This window comes from Papilio polytes, unplaced genomic scaffold (genome assembly GCF_000836215.1).
Source record: "Papilio polytes unplaced genomic scaffold, Ppol_1.0 DF822067.1, whole genome shotgun sequence".
Taxonomy (NCBI): domain Eukaryota; kingdom Metazoa; phylum Arthropoda; class Insecta; order Lepidoptera; family Papilionidae; genus Papilio; species Papilio polytes.
The window spans coordinates 4,895,808-4,912,583 of record NW_013527137.1 but is presented as its reverse complement, the minus strand read 5'-3'; the positions used below and the strand labels follow the sequence as shown (position 1 = coordinate 4,912,583).

The 16,776-nt window shown below is 32.5% G+C and overlaps 1 protein-coding gene across 2 annotated transcripts; it reads right to left on the bottom strand.

Moving 5' to 3' along the window:
• Positions 1-8,218: 8,218 nt before the first annotated feature.
• Positions 8,219-16,103, bottom strand: LOC106107001 (protein eva-1 homolog C-like). 2 transcript variants are annotated; one of them, XM_013287667.1, is made up of 8 exons: positions 15,832-16,103; positions 13,700-13,914; positions 13,046-13,184; positions 10,725-10,874; positions 10,099-10,242; positions 9,867-9,968; positions 9,429-9,763; positions 8,223-8,414 (listed from the first exon to the last, which is right to left on the bottom strand). In XM_013287667.1, exons 1-8 carry the CDS (start codon positions 15,905-15,907, stop codon positions 8,379-8,381), a joined length of 1,197 nt encoding a protein of 398 aa, XP_013143121.1. In that variant the 5' UTR covers positions 15,908-16,103; the 3' UTR covers positions 8,223-8,378. The 2 variants fall into 2 exon arrangements, with proteins under 2 accessions (XP_013143120.1, XP_013143121.1); XM_013287666.1 differs by having other exon boundaries at positions 8,219-9,763.
• Positions 16,104-16,776: the final 673 nt, after the last annotated feature.

The following is a 16,776-nucleotide window of genomic DNA, read 5'->3' as shown; positions in this document are numbered from 1 at the left end:
AGACAATTTTACATATAACCACTAATTCATGTCTGTATTCTAGGAGACTTCGCCGAAACGAAAAAAGTACTACAAGGTTCATTTGAACTTTAGTTATTAAAATAAATTTGCAGCATAATTACGACAAAATCATTTACTTCAATGACATTTAACTTTTCAGATTTCATTTTTGGATATTCATATCATACTAATATTATAAATGTGAAAGTTTAGATGGATGTATGGATGTTTGTTAGAGTTTGTAGCCTAAACTGCTGAACGGATCTCCCTGAAATTCGGCACAGATGTAGAGCATAGTCTGGAAGAACACCTAGGCTAATTTTTATCCCGGAAATAGTCACGATTCCCGTGGGATGCATTAATTTTGTTTTTTAATGTTTACTCGATAATTCTGCAACGATTTAACTTATTGAAATTTGGCACATATATAAAACAAAGTCTGGAGTATAGATAGGATCACCCCCGAAAATTGTCTGGTTCCCAAGGGACACGTAGTTACATAGTTCGTGTGTTTTCTAATATTACGCGGACGAAGTCGCGGGCAACAGCTCGTATCCAATAAAGTATATTAGAGAAGGCGTACATCTTTCACTAAACTATCGCACAACTGTTGTGCGATTGTCGATTGTTTCGCAGCCGATTCAACTATTTACTTGCACAGCTATAAATCGAGTAGTGTACACGCCTCCGTATAAACTCATAGGAATCAAAGCGAGACTAAACAGTTTTGCGATAGTTTAGTTTCAGGTGTGCGCATGCTCTTGATCTACTTTTTATGCCTTAGTTAAATTTCCTTGTCTAAATTAGATCAATGATTAAATAACATTTATAATTCAACTAACGCGTATACTTAACAAGGAAATATTAAAAATTACGTCAAAAATAAGCAATAAATAAAACATGTATCTAGTTGAGTTGTATAAATTAAAACGGTATTTAAATCGTTTACTTATAATTTTCAAAGTAACGATCTTAGCAAAATTTTACACGACCTGACTTTGAAAGTTCTTAGTACGTAAATTTTCGGGTCAATGATTAATGTTCAAGATGTTAACATTTACCTTAAGGTAAACCAAACTTATATCACAACTTCATATATTATTAATGCTCGTCCATCACAGAGTAACTTATTTAAGAGATGTCACGTTTTTCCTACAAGATTTTTTTTAAATGTATTCTGTAACTAAACTATACTAAAATGAATAAGATAATAAACAAAGATAAGAACTTTAGCTCTATCTTAATATTCTTTTTAAACAAAAAGTCTTCGAAATACATTATTATTGTTTAACTTCTTACAAAATTTATAAATAAGTATATTGAATGTTAAGATAGATGTGTGAGGTAATACAAATGGATAAGATACGAAATGAGTATATATTTTTTTCCCATGTCACCCCTGACTTTCTGAACGTCAGAGACCTTGTCGTTCCGTTTATTTGTTTACGTTTTACAATTTACATTACATTTTCTTAAGTTTAGATTACATTTAATTTCCTACGTAATTGGTGACCTTGATTTTAGTTGCGGTGGTGCTTCACTCTTTGTGAAATGAGTATATTAGATGAAGTTTGAGAGTAGCCCCAGTAGTAGAGAAGGTAAGGAGTAAAAGGTTAGCATGGTATGGGCATGTTATGAGGAGGGGTTAATCGTATGTTACAAGGAGAACGTTAGTTATTAGTGTGGAAGGGTATATCAGTAGAGATGAGAAGAGATGGATGGATTGCGTAAAAGGTAACATGATCAAAAAGGGAGTGATGACTGAGATGTCGTATGATGTTGCGCCGACCTTACGGGAGTAGGATAAGGAGAAAGAAGATATACAATTGAATTTGTTAGAGTTTACAGCAGCTGAACGGATCTTGATAAATTTCTGGAAGAACACTAAAGCTACTAATTATTTTTTTTTTATTCCGCGCAGGAGTTGAGATCGAAAGGTTAAATAACATTTTTCAATATTTTCTGTTTGTTAGGTATAACTAAATTATCTTGCTGGGCCAGTTGCTGATCTATCTGCCATTCTCTTAATGTCTGCACCGACGTGCCAGGTATAACGTTATCATCTTCATATTTGGCTTTATACAACTCCTGTAGAAACGTTTTCAATTGCTGTCGCAGATATCCTACAGGCACTTTTGATATCGCCAGAAGCTGCGACTTGTTTGTTTTAATATCTTCAACGTGTCTGGTTTCGTAAAGTTCGTAGACGAGATTCTTGTCGTGCGATTTAGGGACGTGAAGGAATACTGAATAATCGATACCGACGTGAAGAAAACCTTTTAAATCATATTCTGATCTGAATCCATCGATGAATTGAAATAACTTGTGTAATCGCACCCCCATTGTTTGATAGTTGTGTAATAAAAGCAGAAGTATCAAAAATTTCTGAAAAATCAATCGAATTATTAAAAACACTGTATTAAGTAAGAAATAAAATACCAACGAATCCGCAAAACTAATTCTCCAAAGCGATCATTCTAAAAAAATGTTCTTTGTTTTTGCATCACACTTCATACTAATATAATAAACGCGTAAGTTTCGATGGATGTTTGTTAGAGTTTTAATCCTAAACTGCTAAATGCATTTCGATGAAATTTGGTACAGATGTAGAGATGTTCTGGAAGAGCACACAAGTTACTCACTTTTGTTTTGTTTTAACTCCACGCGAACGGAGTCGCGGGGGAAAGCTAGTTTAATTATAATGATGTAGTTTCATTCAACACACGGTTCAGTTGTGGAAGTCTTACTCAACAGACTTATAAACCTTCTTCAAAGAACCTTTCCCTACTCAAAAGTCGGCTCTTTGTTATAAAAAATGAATGTTGGCACTTTTTACTTATTTGTTTCATACGATTTATATAATTTTCTGAGAACCTTCTTCAAGTTATGAAAATGTTTTGAAAGATATGAACGATTGCAATTTATCGTAGATGAAGTCCAAAAAAACCTTATGTGATTAAAGGTTAGCGTGGTATGGACATTTTATGCGACGAGATGGGGACATAAACCAGAAAGTTTTAAGATTGATGTGTTGGCTACAAAAATACGGAAGACCGAAGAAAGTATGGATGGATGGTGTGAAAGAGGATATGCTTAAGAAAGGAGTGGATTCAGATATGATGGCTGATAGAAATGTGTGGAAGAGCAACGTATACTGTGCCGACCCTCGGTAGGGATAAGGGCAAGTTGATGATGATTGACATAATAGGGAATTAAAATTTTATCATTTGTATGAGACACATTCTCTCGTGTTATTAAAAGTATTTATGACTAGCAGTTATCCGCGACTTCGTCCACGCAATATTAAGATAAAGTAGCCTATAATATGCTCGTCTATGTCAGCTACCCTTCCAGAGACTCGTTGATATCGGCAAAGCCGTTTAGGAGATTACTCGGAATAAACGCGGCTTGCGTACAAACATACAGACAAACAAACAAAAAAAATTAATGCTATTCTATCAGCAACGCAAACACAACATCTTCCCGAAATCTGGAATTTGTCTTTTGACATTACATACAGACACTCCAATTTTAATTTATGTATAGATAACAATACAATTCATTTTACAAAAATAAAAAATAATTCTACGAATGTACAATTTTTACACACCCAACTCATGAGTTTTATCCGTAAATTTTTTACAATACAATTTGCAATGAAAATCACAATTTACGGAAAGCAATAAACAACTGTTTGCATTCGAAGGAAACTCACATATTCAACTGAAATATATGACGCTTTAAATTTTAAATGAATTCAAAATTTTACTGCATCGAATCTCATATTTTGATATGACTAATAGGTAGATATCGACAACTTATAAATAAATTCACAGAGAGAAAGAATGTGTGCGTGTTACTTTTTAAAATACGAATATTTCTTTGATTCTGTATTAAATCAAATTAAGAGCACTCGCACACATAAGACTAAATTATCGCACAACTGTTTAGTCGCCCATTGATTCCTATGATCTTATATGGAGGTGCGCATCTACTCGATTTTTAGTTATGCAACTAAACAGTTGAATTGGCTGCGAAACAATCGACAATCGCACAACTGTTGTGCGATACCAATTAAGTTTAGATCATATAATAGAGATTTAAAAAATTAATGTTTCTAAAATTAACTTAATGTAGTGTAGCGTAATAAATCATTTTAAAATATAAGAAAACCTTTAGATTTGACAAAATTTAATTGGTTAGGATACCCCGACCCTTCTCCAAGCCGTCACTTATGTTATCCGTTTTCATAAGGGTTTAAATATGGTGGGTTTTAAAACATTTAAGCTTTATTATCTTATCGCTTGCTATTGGTCGCAACTTCATCTGCGTTAAATAAAAAAAAATAGCCTATGTCACTGATAACTAAACTTTTTAATAGTGAAAGAAATAGTTGGTAGTGATTGAAATCGTTCCAGTAGTTTTTGGGTTATTTCAATACTGTTAAAAATTCAAAAATATAAACATTTTCTCTTTTTAATATTAGTATACTCTCAGATTAATGTAAGATTGTATATTAACATCACAGGGTTCGATTTGGTTACTAGTTTATTTTTACGTTACTTCAGAAGTTATTTGTTCCGTTTGTTAATATAAACATATAGAAGTGTAGGACATCCAATCGAATGCGTTCATAATTTTTCATTAAAGCAACAGTAATATTGATACTTGACCAGTTCACAAACAGAATAAAGCAGAAACTAGTATTTGATTTTCTCAGTATTGTGGTTTTCGTGGACATGAATTTCGACGTTCTAAGCCTATAGGATTACGAGCTAGAAGTGGCCATGATCAAAACACAAAACCGATACACGTGAATAAGGGAGATTGATTGGTAGCTGTATACCAGCTAATGCAGTGTTGATTGCACGCCTACGAGATTTAGCGTCGATTCACAGATTACCTTGATACAGACGGCATAGGATGTTCCCGAACATCTATGATATGAATGCCGTGAACTGGAAGAGACAAAAATTTTACTTACTACAAACAACATCTGACATGAAAGAATCCTTCTCAAATATAAGAAAATTTGTGACTACTTTTTCCCGAAAAAGGTAAAAAAAACAACAATCTTTATAAATTTTACAAATGTTAAACTGTAATGATTTTAACTTTAATCGAGGTTGAATTTTCAGTACGATGTAATTTGTTGGGCGTAGTTTTTCAAAGTGCTTCTTCCAGGAATTAGTTTTCCATGGGTCCTTCCAGTTTGATTGATTATGTGGTACTGCCGGATGTGTGGCGTCAGCTCATTGTGAACTTTGTGATTGATTATATTACATCTTGTGGTCGTGTCTGCTACCGATCTCCTTTGCTTATACTGGTAGCTCACCTTCTCTTAAATTTTTCATTAGCCAATATTGTGTGAACTGTGAACTGACAATGTAATCTTACTGTTGCATTCTGGGTAGTATTCTTTACTAAGATTCTATTCTTAATTAAATATATTATATAGAAATTGCTGCATGTAAATTTATTTTTACAATTATAATTCTGTTCTAAATGTTGTAAATTCTGGTAATTTAAGGCACTTTCTACACCAAGCAGCCTGAATCTTGATACTAATATAGTATTCTATCTTCACGTATGATTGAATCATCAATGCGTCTCGTCTATTTGGTCACTATATGCATAGCGATTGGAACTACAAAATGTCAATTGTATTTTTATCTGTCATCCTGAAAATCGTGACTTTTTATCTTAACAAACGAGTGACTAGTTTCAGCAACGAAAGAATTAAATGTCTGCGACGCATGTCTACAAATATCTTTAAATTTGTATTGCGTAAGTCGCGTGATAAAAGTCAACGGGTCTCTACGATTTACGTTGCTATATGTACGAAGGGTCTAAATCTACGAAATGTTCGTGAATATTTTAATCATTTACCGGCTTAACTAATTAATCTTATTCACACTTCCTCTCAAATAGGGCTTGATTGCTTCGCTGTCTGCTCATCTGTCTGTTTGCTATGCTAATAACAAGATTGCGGAGCCGCCTAAGATAAACCATTTCGTGAACATAAATATGGAATACATTTTAACGTTCATTTCTCTTTTTGCGTCCAATTTTATCCGTCCAAAAATATCAAGTAACGAAAAAGAAAATACGAAAGAATTTTTTGTTAATAGTCTTTCGGTTTCTTTATACTTTCTTTAAAGTTTTAAGTTCGGGTGCTTTACCTCACTTATAATTTGCATTAATTTAATATATTGGTCGAGTTTGAATTAAAATTTGCATATTGTTAGCTGGAATGAGTTTTAAAGTTAAGTTGCGTTCAACTTTATAATTATGTCCCTTAAAAATTATCGTTCTAACCTTGTAAAAAAAATTAATTAGCTGCACTCTACACTTAATTATAATAATATAATAATTATAATAAATGATAAGTTTAATGTGATAATTAGATTGAAAAAGGTATATCACAAATGATGAAAGTTGAGGAAACTCATAAATGTTTGCTAATACAGCACTTTTAACTACTTGAATTACATTATTGTAATTGTTTTACAAACTAGACACCAGAGGGCTTTGTTCCACTTGGATTCAAACTGTCGGGCGAGGTGGACGCTTATTCTGTCACAGTTGTTGCACGAGGGCTTAAATCCTGCCAGACTGAATATTTCATGTCCTGCTGGTTTGAAATACAATATTACACAAAGATACAACGTCTGAAAATAAAAATATATAATACGCTTATTAAATTTATTTTTGCATCATTTTAAGAGCGTTACGCTATAAAATGTGTCACGCATTTTACGTAGTTTTTAGACTATTTGCAATTTTATTACGAAATATTAAAATGTTCTTAAAAATTAGCCTATTTTATATCTTGTAACAAAACAATGCAGATAGAAATCAACAATGTTTTATGCAATTGATACATAGTCACTTATATAAGAAACGTAAAATGTTATTTTTACAATTGCTGGATGTCTGATATTTTCTAAAATGTATGATAAAGTACCATAAATATGTGGAAATATATTTACCTTCGCGAGGAGTTATTGGAAAACTAGAATACCAACTAACCTTAGCCACTTTATATCTTGTTTATTTAAAGTTTAAAAGTAGTTTACAAGTTCTTTACAAAGTTTAAGTACGTTTTTTGTAAGTTTATATATCATCCAGCAGATTTTTCATAGAATTTAAATAACTCAGTGAACATTCGGCGTTAAAAGAATCTTGCAGATTTTAAAACGGATTTTTCGATTATGAAATGTACCGTATTTTCTCATTTTTTTTATAATATTTGAACAGACGTCTGTTTTTAGGTTATTTACACTTTTAAATTTCACATCTTAGAACGAGATTATGTTTTACGCCATAAATATTTTATTATAATTCAACGTCATATTTTTATTTGAAAATTTTTCATTCGAATTCGATTGAAGATTTAGATTTCTTTCTAACTGCATAACTCTTTTATTACGCCGTATAGTACGATTAATTATTGTTGCAAATTATTAATAAATACAAATGATTGAATGATGGTGGAAACGATTTAATAATTCCAAGTTTTCATGTTTCCTTTCTTTATGATAACAACACAAGAAGTATAAACAAAGCATACTTATGACTGACTACTGAAACATTTAAATATGCAAATCTCTAAATTGTATCAACATTTTGAATTACTACCGACCCTTAAAAAGAGCAAATTCGTTTCAGTATTCGGCCGAACACCATATATTGATAAACCTATTACTTCTGTAGACAGTACATCTGAGAGGTAGGTAAATATGTGTATCGTAATGACGTGTTTTTTATTAATAAAATCTGAATAGATGTTTGTTAAAGATGATTATTTTAACATAAACAAAAGCCTCTTTTTATTACATCCATTATTTGGCCTTTATAGAAATCGTAAAGCCATAATGGATTTTCGTTGTTACATTCAGAACGTAAGCCTCGTTGGGAGAAATTAACGACATCCTCATAGAACATTTTTGTAAATACAGAATAACAAATCAATAAAACATTAACAATGTTAATTCAAATGTACCGTAAGTATTGTTTATTATTAACTAAATATAATAAAAACATCCAAGTTTACTTAGAAACAAATTATGCGGAATATCTTTTGCTTATGGACCGTTAGTGTTACTTAAGCAAGGGAGTGCAAAAAATTAAAATTAATACACAGTATTCATTTAGTTTTATTAAAAAATATGTACAAAACAAATAACTTATCTAACAGTTTATAATGCAAAAATCAATTAAAAAAATGATTTTTTTTAATGACCTTTCCAGAAATTTTCGTCCTAAATCCAAAGATTGTTTGCGAATTCCCTTATAAAACTAACTTTTGAATTATAAAAAGGTTTAAAAGAAATGCCTACTAACTCTCTTCTAGTTCTCAGTGCTCACAGCACTTATTAAGCACTGGTGACGTCACGTAGCTTGAGAGCCAGCTGAAAGCAGACAACATAATCTCCCGTAAGATTTGCCAATAAAACAAAGAACAATTAAAACTTTCATGCAATTTTTCATTTCGGAAAGTATTAACATTATACGTGGAGATGATGGCGATGATAGTAGAGGAGAAAGTGTAGAAATGTGTGAAAGGTACACTGCACTGACGTAAGAACAAGGGCACATTGTAGAAATGTATGAAAGGTACACTGTACTGACGTAAGAACAAGGGCACTTTGTAGAAATGTATGAAAGGTACACTGTACTGACGTAAGAATAAGGGCACGTTGTTGATGAAGCATTTTTTTAAATTCACTATTATACCTAGTTCATATTCTTGAAAAATTTACAAAGAGAATTAACTTCCTTTTCAATAAAAATTATTTTAAACCACATAAAAAGCTAAGAAAATTACAATTATTTTACAAGACATTGAATAAATTTAAAATACAGGAAAATGTAGATAATATTTTTGGAAAGGTCAAGTTAGCATTGGATCTTAGAGTAAACATGGACAATAGTAAATTTAATACAATTAAAATAAGTATGACAAGTGCAAAATGTGACGTAATTATAAATATTAATAACATAGTGACTAGGACAAGGCTCAAAGGTAACTTGGTTTGCTTTAAAAGCTTGTAATATGGTTTTTATTTCAACAGAGTAGCGTAAAATTACCTTAGATATACCTTGAACACAAAAATAATACTTGGAGAATTAACAAAGCAATTTAGACGTCAGCCGTAAAAGAATTGGGAATTCGTATAACCTCTTAAACTCTTTGGACTAACAATAATATCATTATCAACCGCTTTGTTCTCACTAAATCTACTAGTTGAGTAATCTCGCGTATGTGATGGATAGTTTACAGTACCATACATATTAGTACTGGAACATGGATACACTGTTGAAAGAGGTCGCATAGCTCTTAAAGTCGTATTTCCTGGTACATCTTTATATAGAATCATATCAGGATGTACAGGATCATAAAAAGTACCAGAAATGTGACTTACATCAACATCATTGTCAATATCAGAAAGCCCATCGCCGAATATATTCGGAGTTTCAGTTGTGAACATATCATTAGTTTTAGGATTGTTCTTTGTTCTACGTTTCATTAAATAACGTATAACTAATAGAACAAATACAAGCGTTATCAATATAAGAATACTGACAGCTGCATATATTAACATTTTAGGTGTTTTAGAATTTGTTGCTTCAGGTAATGGTCCGTCGTTATTTTTATTAGCAGCAATTGTTGTAACATCTATTGTCGGTTGGTTGTCGTACGATGATGGTGGCGCTGGAACCGCGATGGAAGGAGATCCATTTTGTTCACCAAATTCATCTGAAACATTTTTATTATTAAACTAAACATCTCGATATCTGACTTAAAACTAACATCAATACTATCCGAAATCCAACAAAGGTTCAGTTTCAAGGTCACTCACCAGTTTCTCCGAAAAAGTTATCCTCAACTCCAGATAAGAAATCCGTGACTTCATCTCTTTCCAGTGCACTCTCGTATTTCTCTGTCAGAACATCCAGGGGAACTAGGAAAGATATTATTCATATTAAACAAATGATAGTATACACAACCAATGTAATTATTTCTCTGCCTTTTCAATGCTAAAAATGAAATTTAATATCTCTTATTTTATCATTAAATTATTAATTACTTACCGCAAGCGTACACAATCTTAAGATAAGGTCTCGATTCAGGACCACAGGGAGATCCGAAAATGTTTTGTGTAACAGATATTTGACATCGACGTTTGCCGTGGCATATCTGCATCGCAGTTTCCGTTGTGTGTGGTGCTTTGCATGCTAAAAATATATTAAACGATTAAAAATTAAAATCATTAATTGTTAAACTTTTGAATTCCTCAAAATTCTATTCTTTATTTATTAATTTGTGCAAACTCAAAAATTAATCTCCCAATCCGCTGAGGGAGAGCCATAAACAAGAAATAGAACTTTAATCAAGATGTAATTAAGATTCTGTAATTTTTGTTTGGTCTCTGAATTTAGGGAAATGTCATTAATTATAAAACTGTACTCCCAATTAATATTTTCTCTGTAGAGTAAGTAAAAAGCTGGTAAGCAACTTAACTTCTAAAAAAAGATACAATCAATCTAAACTGCATCTACTTAAGGTATTACGTAGTATATTTTGGTAACTATAAAATTTTAGTCAGCACTAATAAATAAAAAGCCGTCAGCAAAATACATTTATAGTTAGATCCGTTGCGCATTGCGTAAGGCCAAAGACGTATTTTCAAGGTTAAAAACATTAATATTATACTTACTCTCATCAGGAACTCCATCTGTTTGTGGACATTTGCTTGATTCGAAGGCAGTACGGCCATACTGAGCGTCGAGCACAGCTATCCGTGTATGTGCATCGCAAGACACCGCCAAAACATCATTTTCACAGCCAGTACGACTACGGAATTCAACTAAAAAAAATCATTGATTATTTTATCATATATTTTAATGTTGATTTAGAATACTGTAAATCGATTCAATAATACCCAAGTATTATTAATGTTATTGAAAGTATTGCTTATGTTATGCTTAACTTTAGAACTTATCCAAGATAAATGAATAGTAAAATATTTCTGTTAACACTATCTTACTATTAAGGCGAGATATACGTGCTAGCAGCTACAGTAATGTAAAACGCTAACTGGCATACAAGTAACTAGTACGATATAAGATTTTGTGACAGTCACTAAGCTTGACATTGACACATCTCCTCGTGTAAGATCTCGTGAACATTTAACTGGCATATAATTGCGTATTGCGCCAGTAACTGGCAAGCTTTAGACACTACTTCATTTTACAGTCACGTGTATTCCCAACCTTATGATAGCTGTTTTATTTACTAAGCTTTTATTGCTTAACGATATGAAAAATACTGATCGAATCAAACAAATGTAGTCAAGTATAAATAACATCCGAAACGATATTTTCTATAAGAAGATTTATTTTATTTCCCCAAATATTGAAATCATTCGTCCGGTATTTTTCCGTGAGCTTTACCGATTATTACATTTTCATACTAATACTAGCTGTCTCGCGACTTTGCCCACGAAATATTAAGATAAAAAGTAGCTAGTTATAATATGCTACTAGCTACTCTTTCGTTAAATGCCCGTCGAAATCGGCCTAGCCGTTTCGGAGATTTCCCGGAACATACAGGGCTTGCGGACAGACAACATTTTTTAAAATGCTATTTTCGCAAATACAAACAGACACTCCAATTTTATTATAAATGTAGATTTGGAGAATATGACTAAATTATAATTATTTGTTATACGATTAATCCATTTAAATGAAAATTAAAACGCAGTATAACCTAGAACATAAATATGTCCGGTAAGGACAGGACACATTCATTGCACTCGGGAAATCTAGACTATCTTAATTACAACGCTAAGCTTTCTATTGACATTTCAGACAGAAATACTGGTTGAGTAGGTTCAGTAGACCGTATTCCTTATTGTGGTCTACTTGACTGTAAATTTTTAATGGTGTCAAGTAAAAAATCTTTTAATGATTCCTTGAGAATGTATTGACTTTCGGAAACGAAATTTATAATGAATGTTTTTATTAAAAAATCAAAGATGAAACGATGGAGAAAATCCACTGATATCATTTAGATAAAAGGTCAATGTTATTAAGTGTTTTTTATTATTAATAAACATAAAACATTATCAGAGTTGATACTACGTTGGGAATACCATCCGAAATATTCCATTCAACAACAATTACGCTTAAAAATAATATTGTCAGTTATTTTTTTTAAATAATGTAGATCAATTCTTTTAAGCTCAACATTACGGAAAAATAAATACCCGTAGTAAGTATACTTTAAAAACTTTATTATGCGCGTTACTTCAATTATTTTCTAGGAAAAAATGTAAGTATTATAAATAAATATACAACAAGCTGTAACTTGAAAGAAGCCTGCTGAAAAATATGCATCCATTGCACTTTAGGAAAAAATATAATTTTACTGTCTATTGGTGTATTACTTAATTTTAACGTAGAGTGTACTACGGTAATTGTTTTTCCGTAACCTAATGCAACACGCTAGTCCCTCGTTCAACTAATAAGGGCGCACCCAGTCCACTCCTGTGGTTAGCCACGCCCGGGCCGCGGCGCACCACGTCGCACCGGCCACCGACCCGGCTTCGGAATTTAATAACGCAGCATAAATCACATCAATACACTCGCCGGTGCCCTCGTAAAAAACCTAGCCCCATGATTAGTGAATACACTTCCCTACTCTTTTGTTTCGGTTAACCGAAAACGTCAGCTCTAACTTCCGTTATTTTATGGTCGAACTCCAATCTAAATTTTTGCTTTTTCAAGTAAAAAGTTTCACGTTACAAAAAAACCTTAGTGATTTAAATAAATCGTATGTTATGTAATCGTATGGTTTGAAATACAAGAGTCGAATAAAAAAAATCGTCACGTCTTCACCTACATTTACATCGTAATAACTGCGCTTGCAATGAGTTTCTACTGCCGAAACAAAAACAAGTTTTTATACATTTTTGTACAGGTATTTGAGCAGTGTAAACGTATCTCAATATGTTAAGATAACACATTAGATACTTACAAGGTTTGCACTTATACGCTACTTCAATGAACTTCCTGGACGATGGACAGGGGTCCACAGTGCCCGGCTTAGTCTTCGTACTGAATGTGCATTGAGGCTTCTTTTGACATGTCTCAACCACTGTTTGTAGAATGTAATACTGTAAAAACAAAACAAATGTAACTCTAAATTAAAATTAATCTAACCAAGAAAAGTCCGTTACACACGCTCCGGGTCAGTTCTCTAACGCGTGCAGGCAAAACTAAGAACTGAACAGTTCCCAGTTTTGTTAGATTTATCTGAACGTTCGGACTGTTCAGATAAAACTGGGCGTGTGTAGCGGGCTTAATATATCTATCATAAACTTTAAAATGAAAATATCGCATATGCACGAGACGGATATAATCGCAGAATACTCATCTTAGCATCATATTATACAGGTCTATTGGTATTAATGGTGCGGTTTAGTCAAAACTTCATGCCTACAGACGCTTTGTGGAATAATTTGTTCTCAGTGGTATTTCCAAACCTCAATTATTTAAACTCCTTCAAAAGCCGACAACTCGTCTTTAATTTATCTGGTGTTACGAAGTCTGTGGGCATCGATGCATACTTTCAATTGTTTTACTACTCGTTTCCTTATCTCCTATTCAATAAAAAGATAGTTTCACCTACCTGCATAGAATTAGGCAATAGACACACTTCTTTGTCCAATGTTCCCAATCCTCCGAAATCCAATCCCTCCATAACGCATTTATGTCCTTGGGGAGCGGCTTTTCCGTATTTTGCGAATTGGATACTTATTGAAGTACCTGCAGGACAGCGTAACGAGACGGTTTCGTCATCACAAGCTGCTATTTGCATGGTTTTTAGCGTACTTGCTAACAAACCTGAAAAAACCAAACTAATTAAACACTTGCTATTGCTTGCGACTTCACCCGCGTGAAATTAATAAAATAATAAAAGTAGTCTATGTTTCGAAATCGGTCCAGTTTTTGAGTTATATCAACAAATACAAATATTTAAAAATACAAATTATTCCTGTTTATAATATTAGTAAAGATCTTCAATTTTTATAATCGATAATCTAGTTCTAAAGGTTATTTAACTGTTTTACTATATCTAACTTTGTCCTCAGTTTAAACCCTACTCAAGGCTTAACTACGATCGCTAGTTTAGTTCGTGTTAACACAATTATTCTTAGCTTTGCCCTACTTCAGTAAAATCGCCATCGGTCATTTTTTATCTATTGGTTGTCTACGGATGCTGTCACTTTTGCTTTTATTACGTAACAAATAGTTAAAATAGATATTATAGTGTTAGTTGACATCATTTGATTTTTCTCGTATTTCTGACTAATATTGTAGATGCAGTAGTTTAAATGGTTCAATGTATTATTAGTGGATGATATTTGCCACATGGATAATCAACTACTAAAGCGGCAGTTAGTAAATTATGAAAGTATAAAGAAGAAAATTAATATTTAAATTAATTTGATCAACAAAAATCTAAACATGCCTTCAAACGTTCAATTACGTAAATACTGACTTTGAAGGAAACGAAACATTTTATCTGTTTACAAATAACTGGAACATGTTTGATATAAAATAAATAGAAAATCGTTGAGACGAGCTAATTCGCATCCGGAACTTTCCTTTGACTCCATTCGCGACGGCTTACGACATATAAGTCTCCAAGTTGTGTGAGAAATCTCAGGATATTACAGTTTACGCTACGTATATTGATTACTCAAGGGCCATTGGTAATGTAGAATTAAGGAAAAAAACGTTCGAATACAAAATTATAGGAAAATAAGATCCCAAAACAGATTTTACAGATTTGTATATTAATTTATTTCAAAATAGCCTTCGCCAGTGCGTCAGTCCGTGGTATTTACAAAAACAAAAGAAAGTATCCTATGTGTTCTTCCAAACTATGCTCTACATCTACGCTAAATTTAATTCAGATCCGTTCAGCCGTTGCTACAAACTCTAACAAATACCATCCATCTAAGCTTTCGCATTTTTTAATACTATTATTGTTATTTTCTAACTGAAGAAGTGTATTGTCTTATTATACTTATGACTACTATAGAATTTCCCTGTCGGACACCCTTCAGACTACCAACATACAGAATTACAACGCAATCCCATGTTCCCCTAGGGAACACTTGCGTTGATTTGTTTTTTACATGTTAGCTAGGGCGATTAATTTGTATAATATAGATTTTATTTGTATGTGTGTGAGTTCGTATTCTGACGAATGATGTCAACAGATTAACCGTGAGTTTCCACTGACAGAATACAATGTTTTCTCTATTTGTTTCAAACAGAATTACGTATATAATAACCTCTTATATGAAAACTATAGCGATGGAAGCCCACGGCTTTATTGATTTTGTCATTTACATATTATATTAAAATAGTTTAAATGGTCGCGTAACAAAAACTATTCGTGGTCTACCTCGTTCCCTTATGAATTAATGAAAAACGTCACCATAACAAATTAATTCTAATTAAATTATATACCTACGAGCGTATACAATGAACTAAATAATCCACCAATTCGCTCACTGAATATCATACATTATATCCGGTGATAAGACACAATATCGTGTTTGGGTATTTACTCATCATAAATAAATGAGCGATTAAAAAACAAAACAAATTAATAATATATTCCACCCACAAATAGTATATTGATATCTATACGCTAACAATTTGAACGGAAATCCGTTTAGCTACCGTTTATCTCTACTCTACATAAACAAGAAAATTCAAAACATAGTAAATAAGATAAAAACATACCTATATTATCAGGGTTCATATATGATGGCCTCGGCAATATAAGACACGCAAACAATAAAAATAATTTTTCAAACATTGTATTTCAGAAACTTAATCACTTATTAAAAAAACTAAACTGGTTCCAATTAAATGTTCAAATTTAAAATAAAAACAATAGTCATTTGTTATTAAAAACAATAAATTAACACAAATTCCATTTAGTAATTGTGTGCGCAAGCGTCACGTCATAACCACGTGGTTAGATATAAAAATAAAAATTGGCGTGTGACCAAAGCGAGTACGGGCGTTAGACTGAAGCGATGCAACGGTTTATCGCCCCCTTGCTTGGTCAACTCATGGTACGCCCATCAATTTCGCGTGACGTTACAATGAAAACCTTTCATTTTTCCCCTTAAAATGTACTGGTCTCTGAATGTCATGATTAAGGAGCAACATTAAATGCAATATCATAAAAAATATCACTTTACAAAGATTTAACTCTGCAGATGTAGTTATTAAGAAATTGGAAAATTATGGATATGACTAGCTTTCGTCCTTCGTCTGCGTGGAATTAAAAAAACTGAGTAGCCTATTTGTTCTTCCAGACTGTACTCTAATACATCTATGCCAAATTACATCGAGATCCGTTCAGCCGTTTAGGCTATAAACTCTAACAAACATCCATCCAAACTTTCACATTTATAATATTAATAAGATAGATTGAAGTGCAGATGATTGATAAAATCACAGTATATTTCCCTTTAAATCAGACTCTTGTTGAACATTTGTCTCTTTGGATCTGAATTAACCTCATACAAAATCATCGAAAGTTCACTAATTGCGGCAGTAAGAAACTGTCTTAGCGAAGTTATGACTCTGATGCCCGTTTTCACCAACTATCCCTCAAGTCTCTTTGGTTCAGGGTTACCCGAAATGTAGCAAAATTTTGTACTTAGGTGACATCTA

Excerpts from the sequence above, each read along its gene's own strand:
- LOC106107001 (XM_013287666.1), bottom strand. The coding sequence starts at position 15,907 with ATGTTTGAAAAATTATTTTTATTGTTTGCGTGTCTTATATTGCCGAGG. Across the intron at positions 10,875-13,045 it reads AGCGTATAAGTGCAAACCTT|TTGAATTCCGTAGTCGTACT; the intron begins GTAAGTATCTAA and ends GATTTTTTTTAG. Across the intron at positions 10,243-10,724 it reads AGATGGAGTTCCTGATGAGA|CATGCAAAGCACCACACACA; the intron begins GTAAGTATAATA and ends ATATATTTTTAG.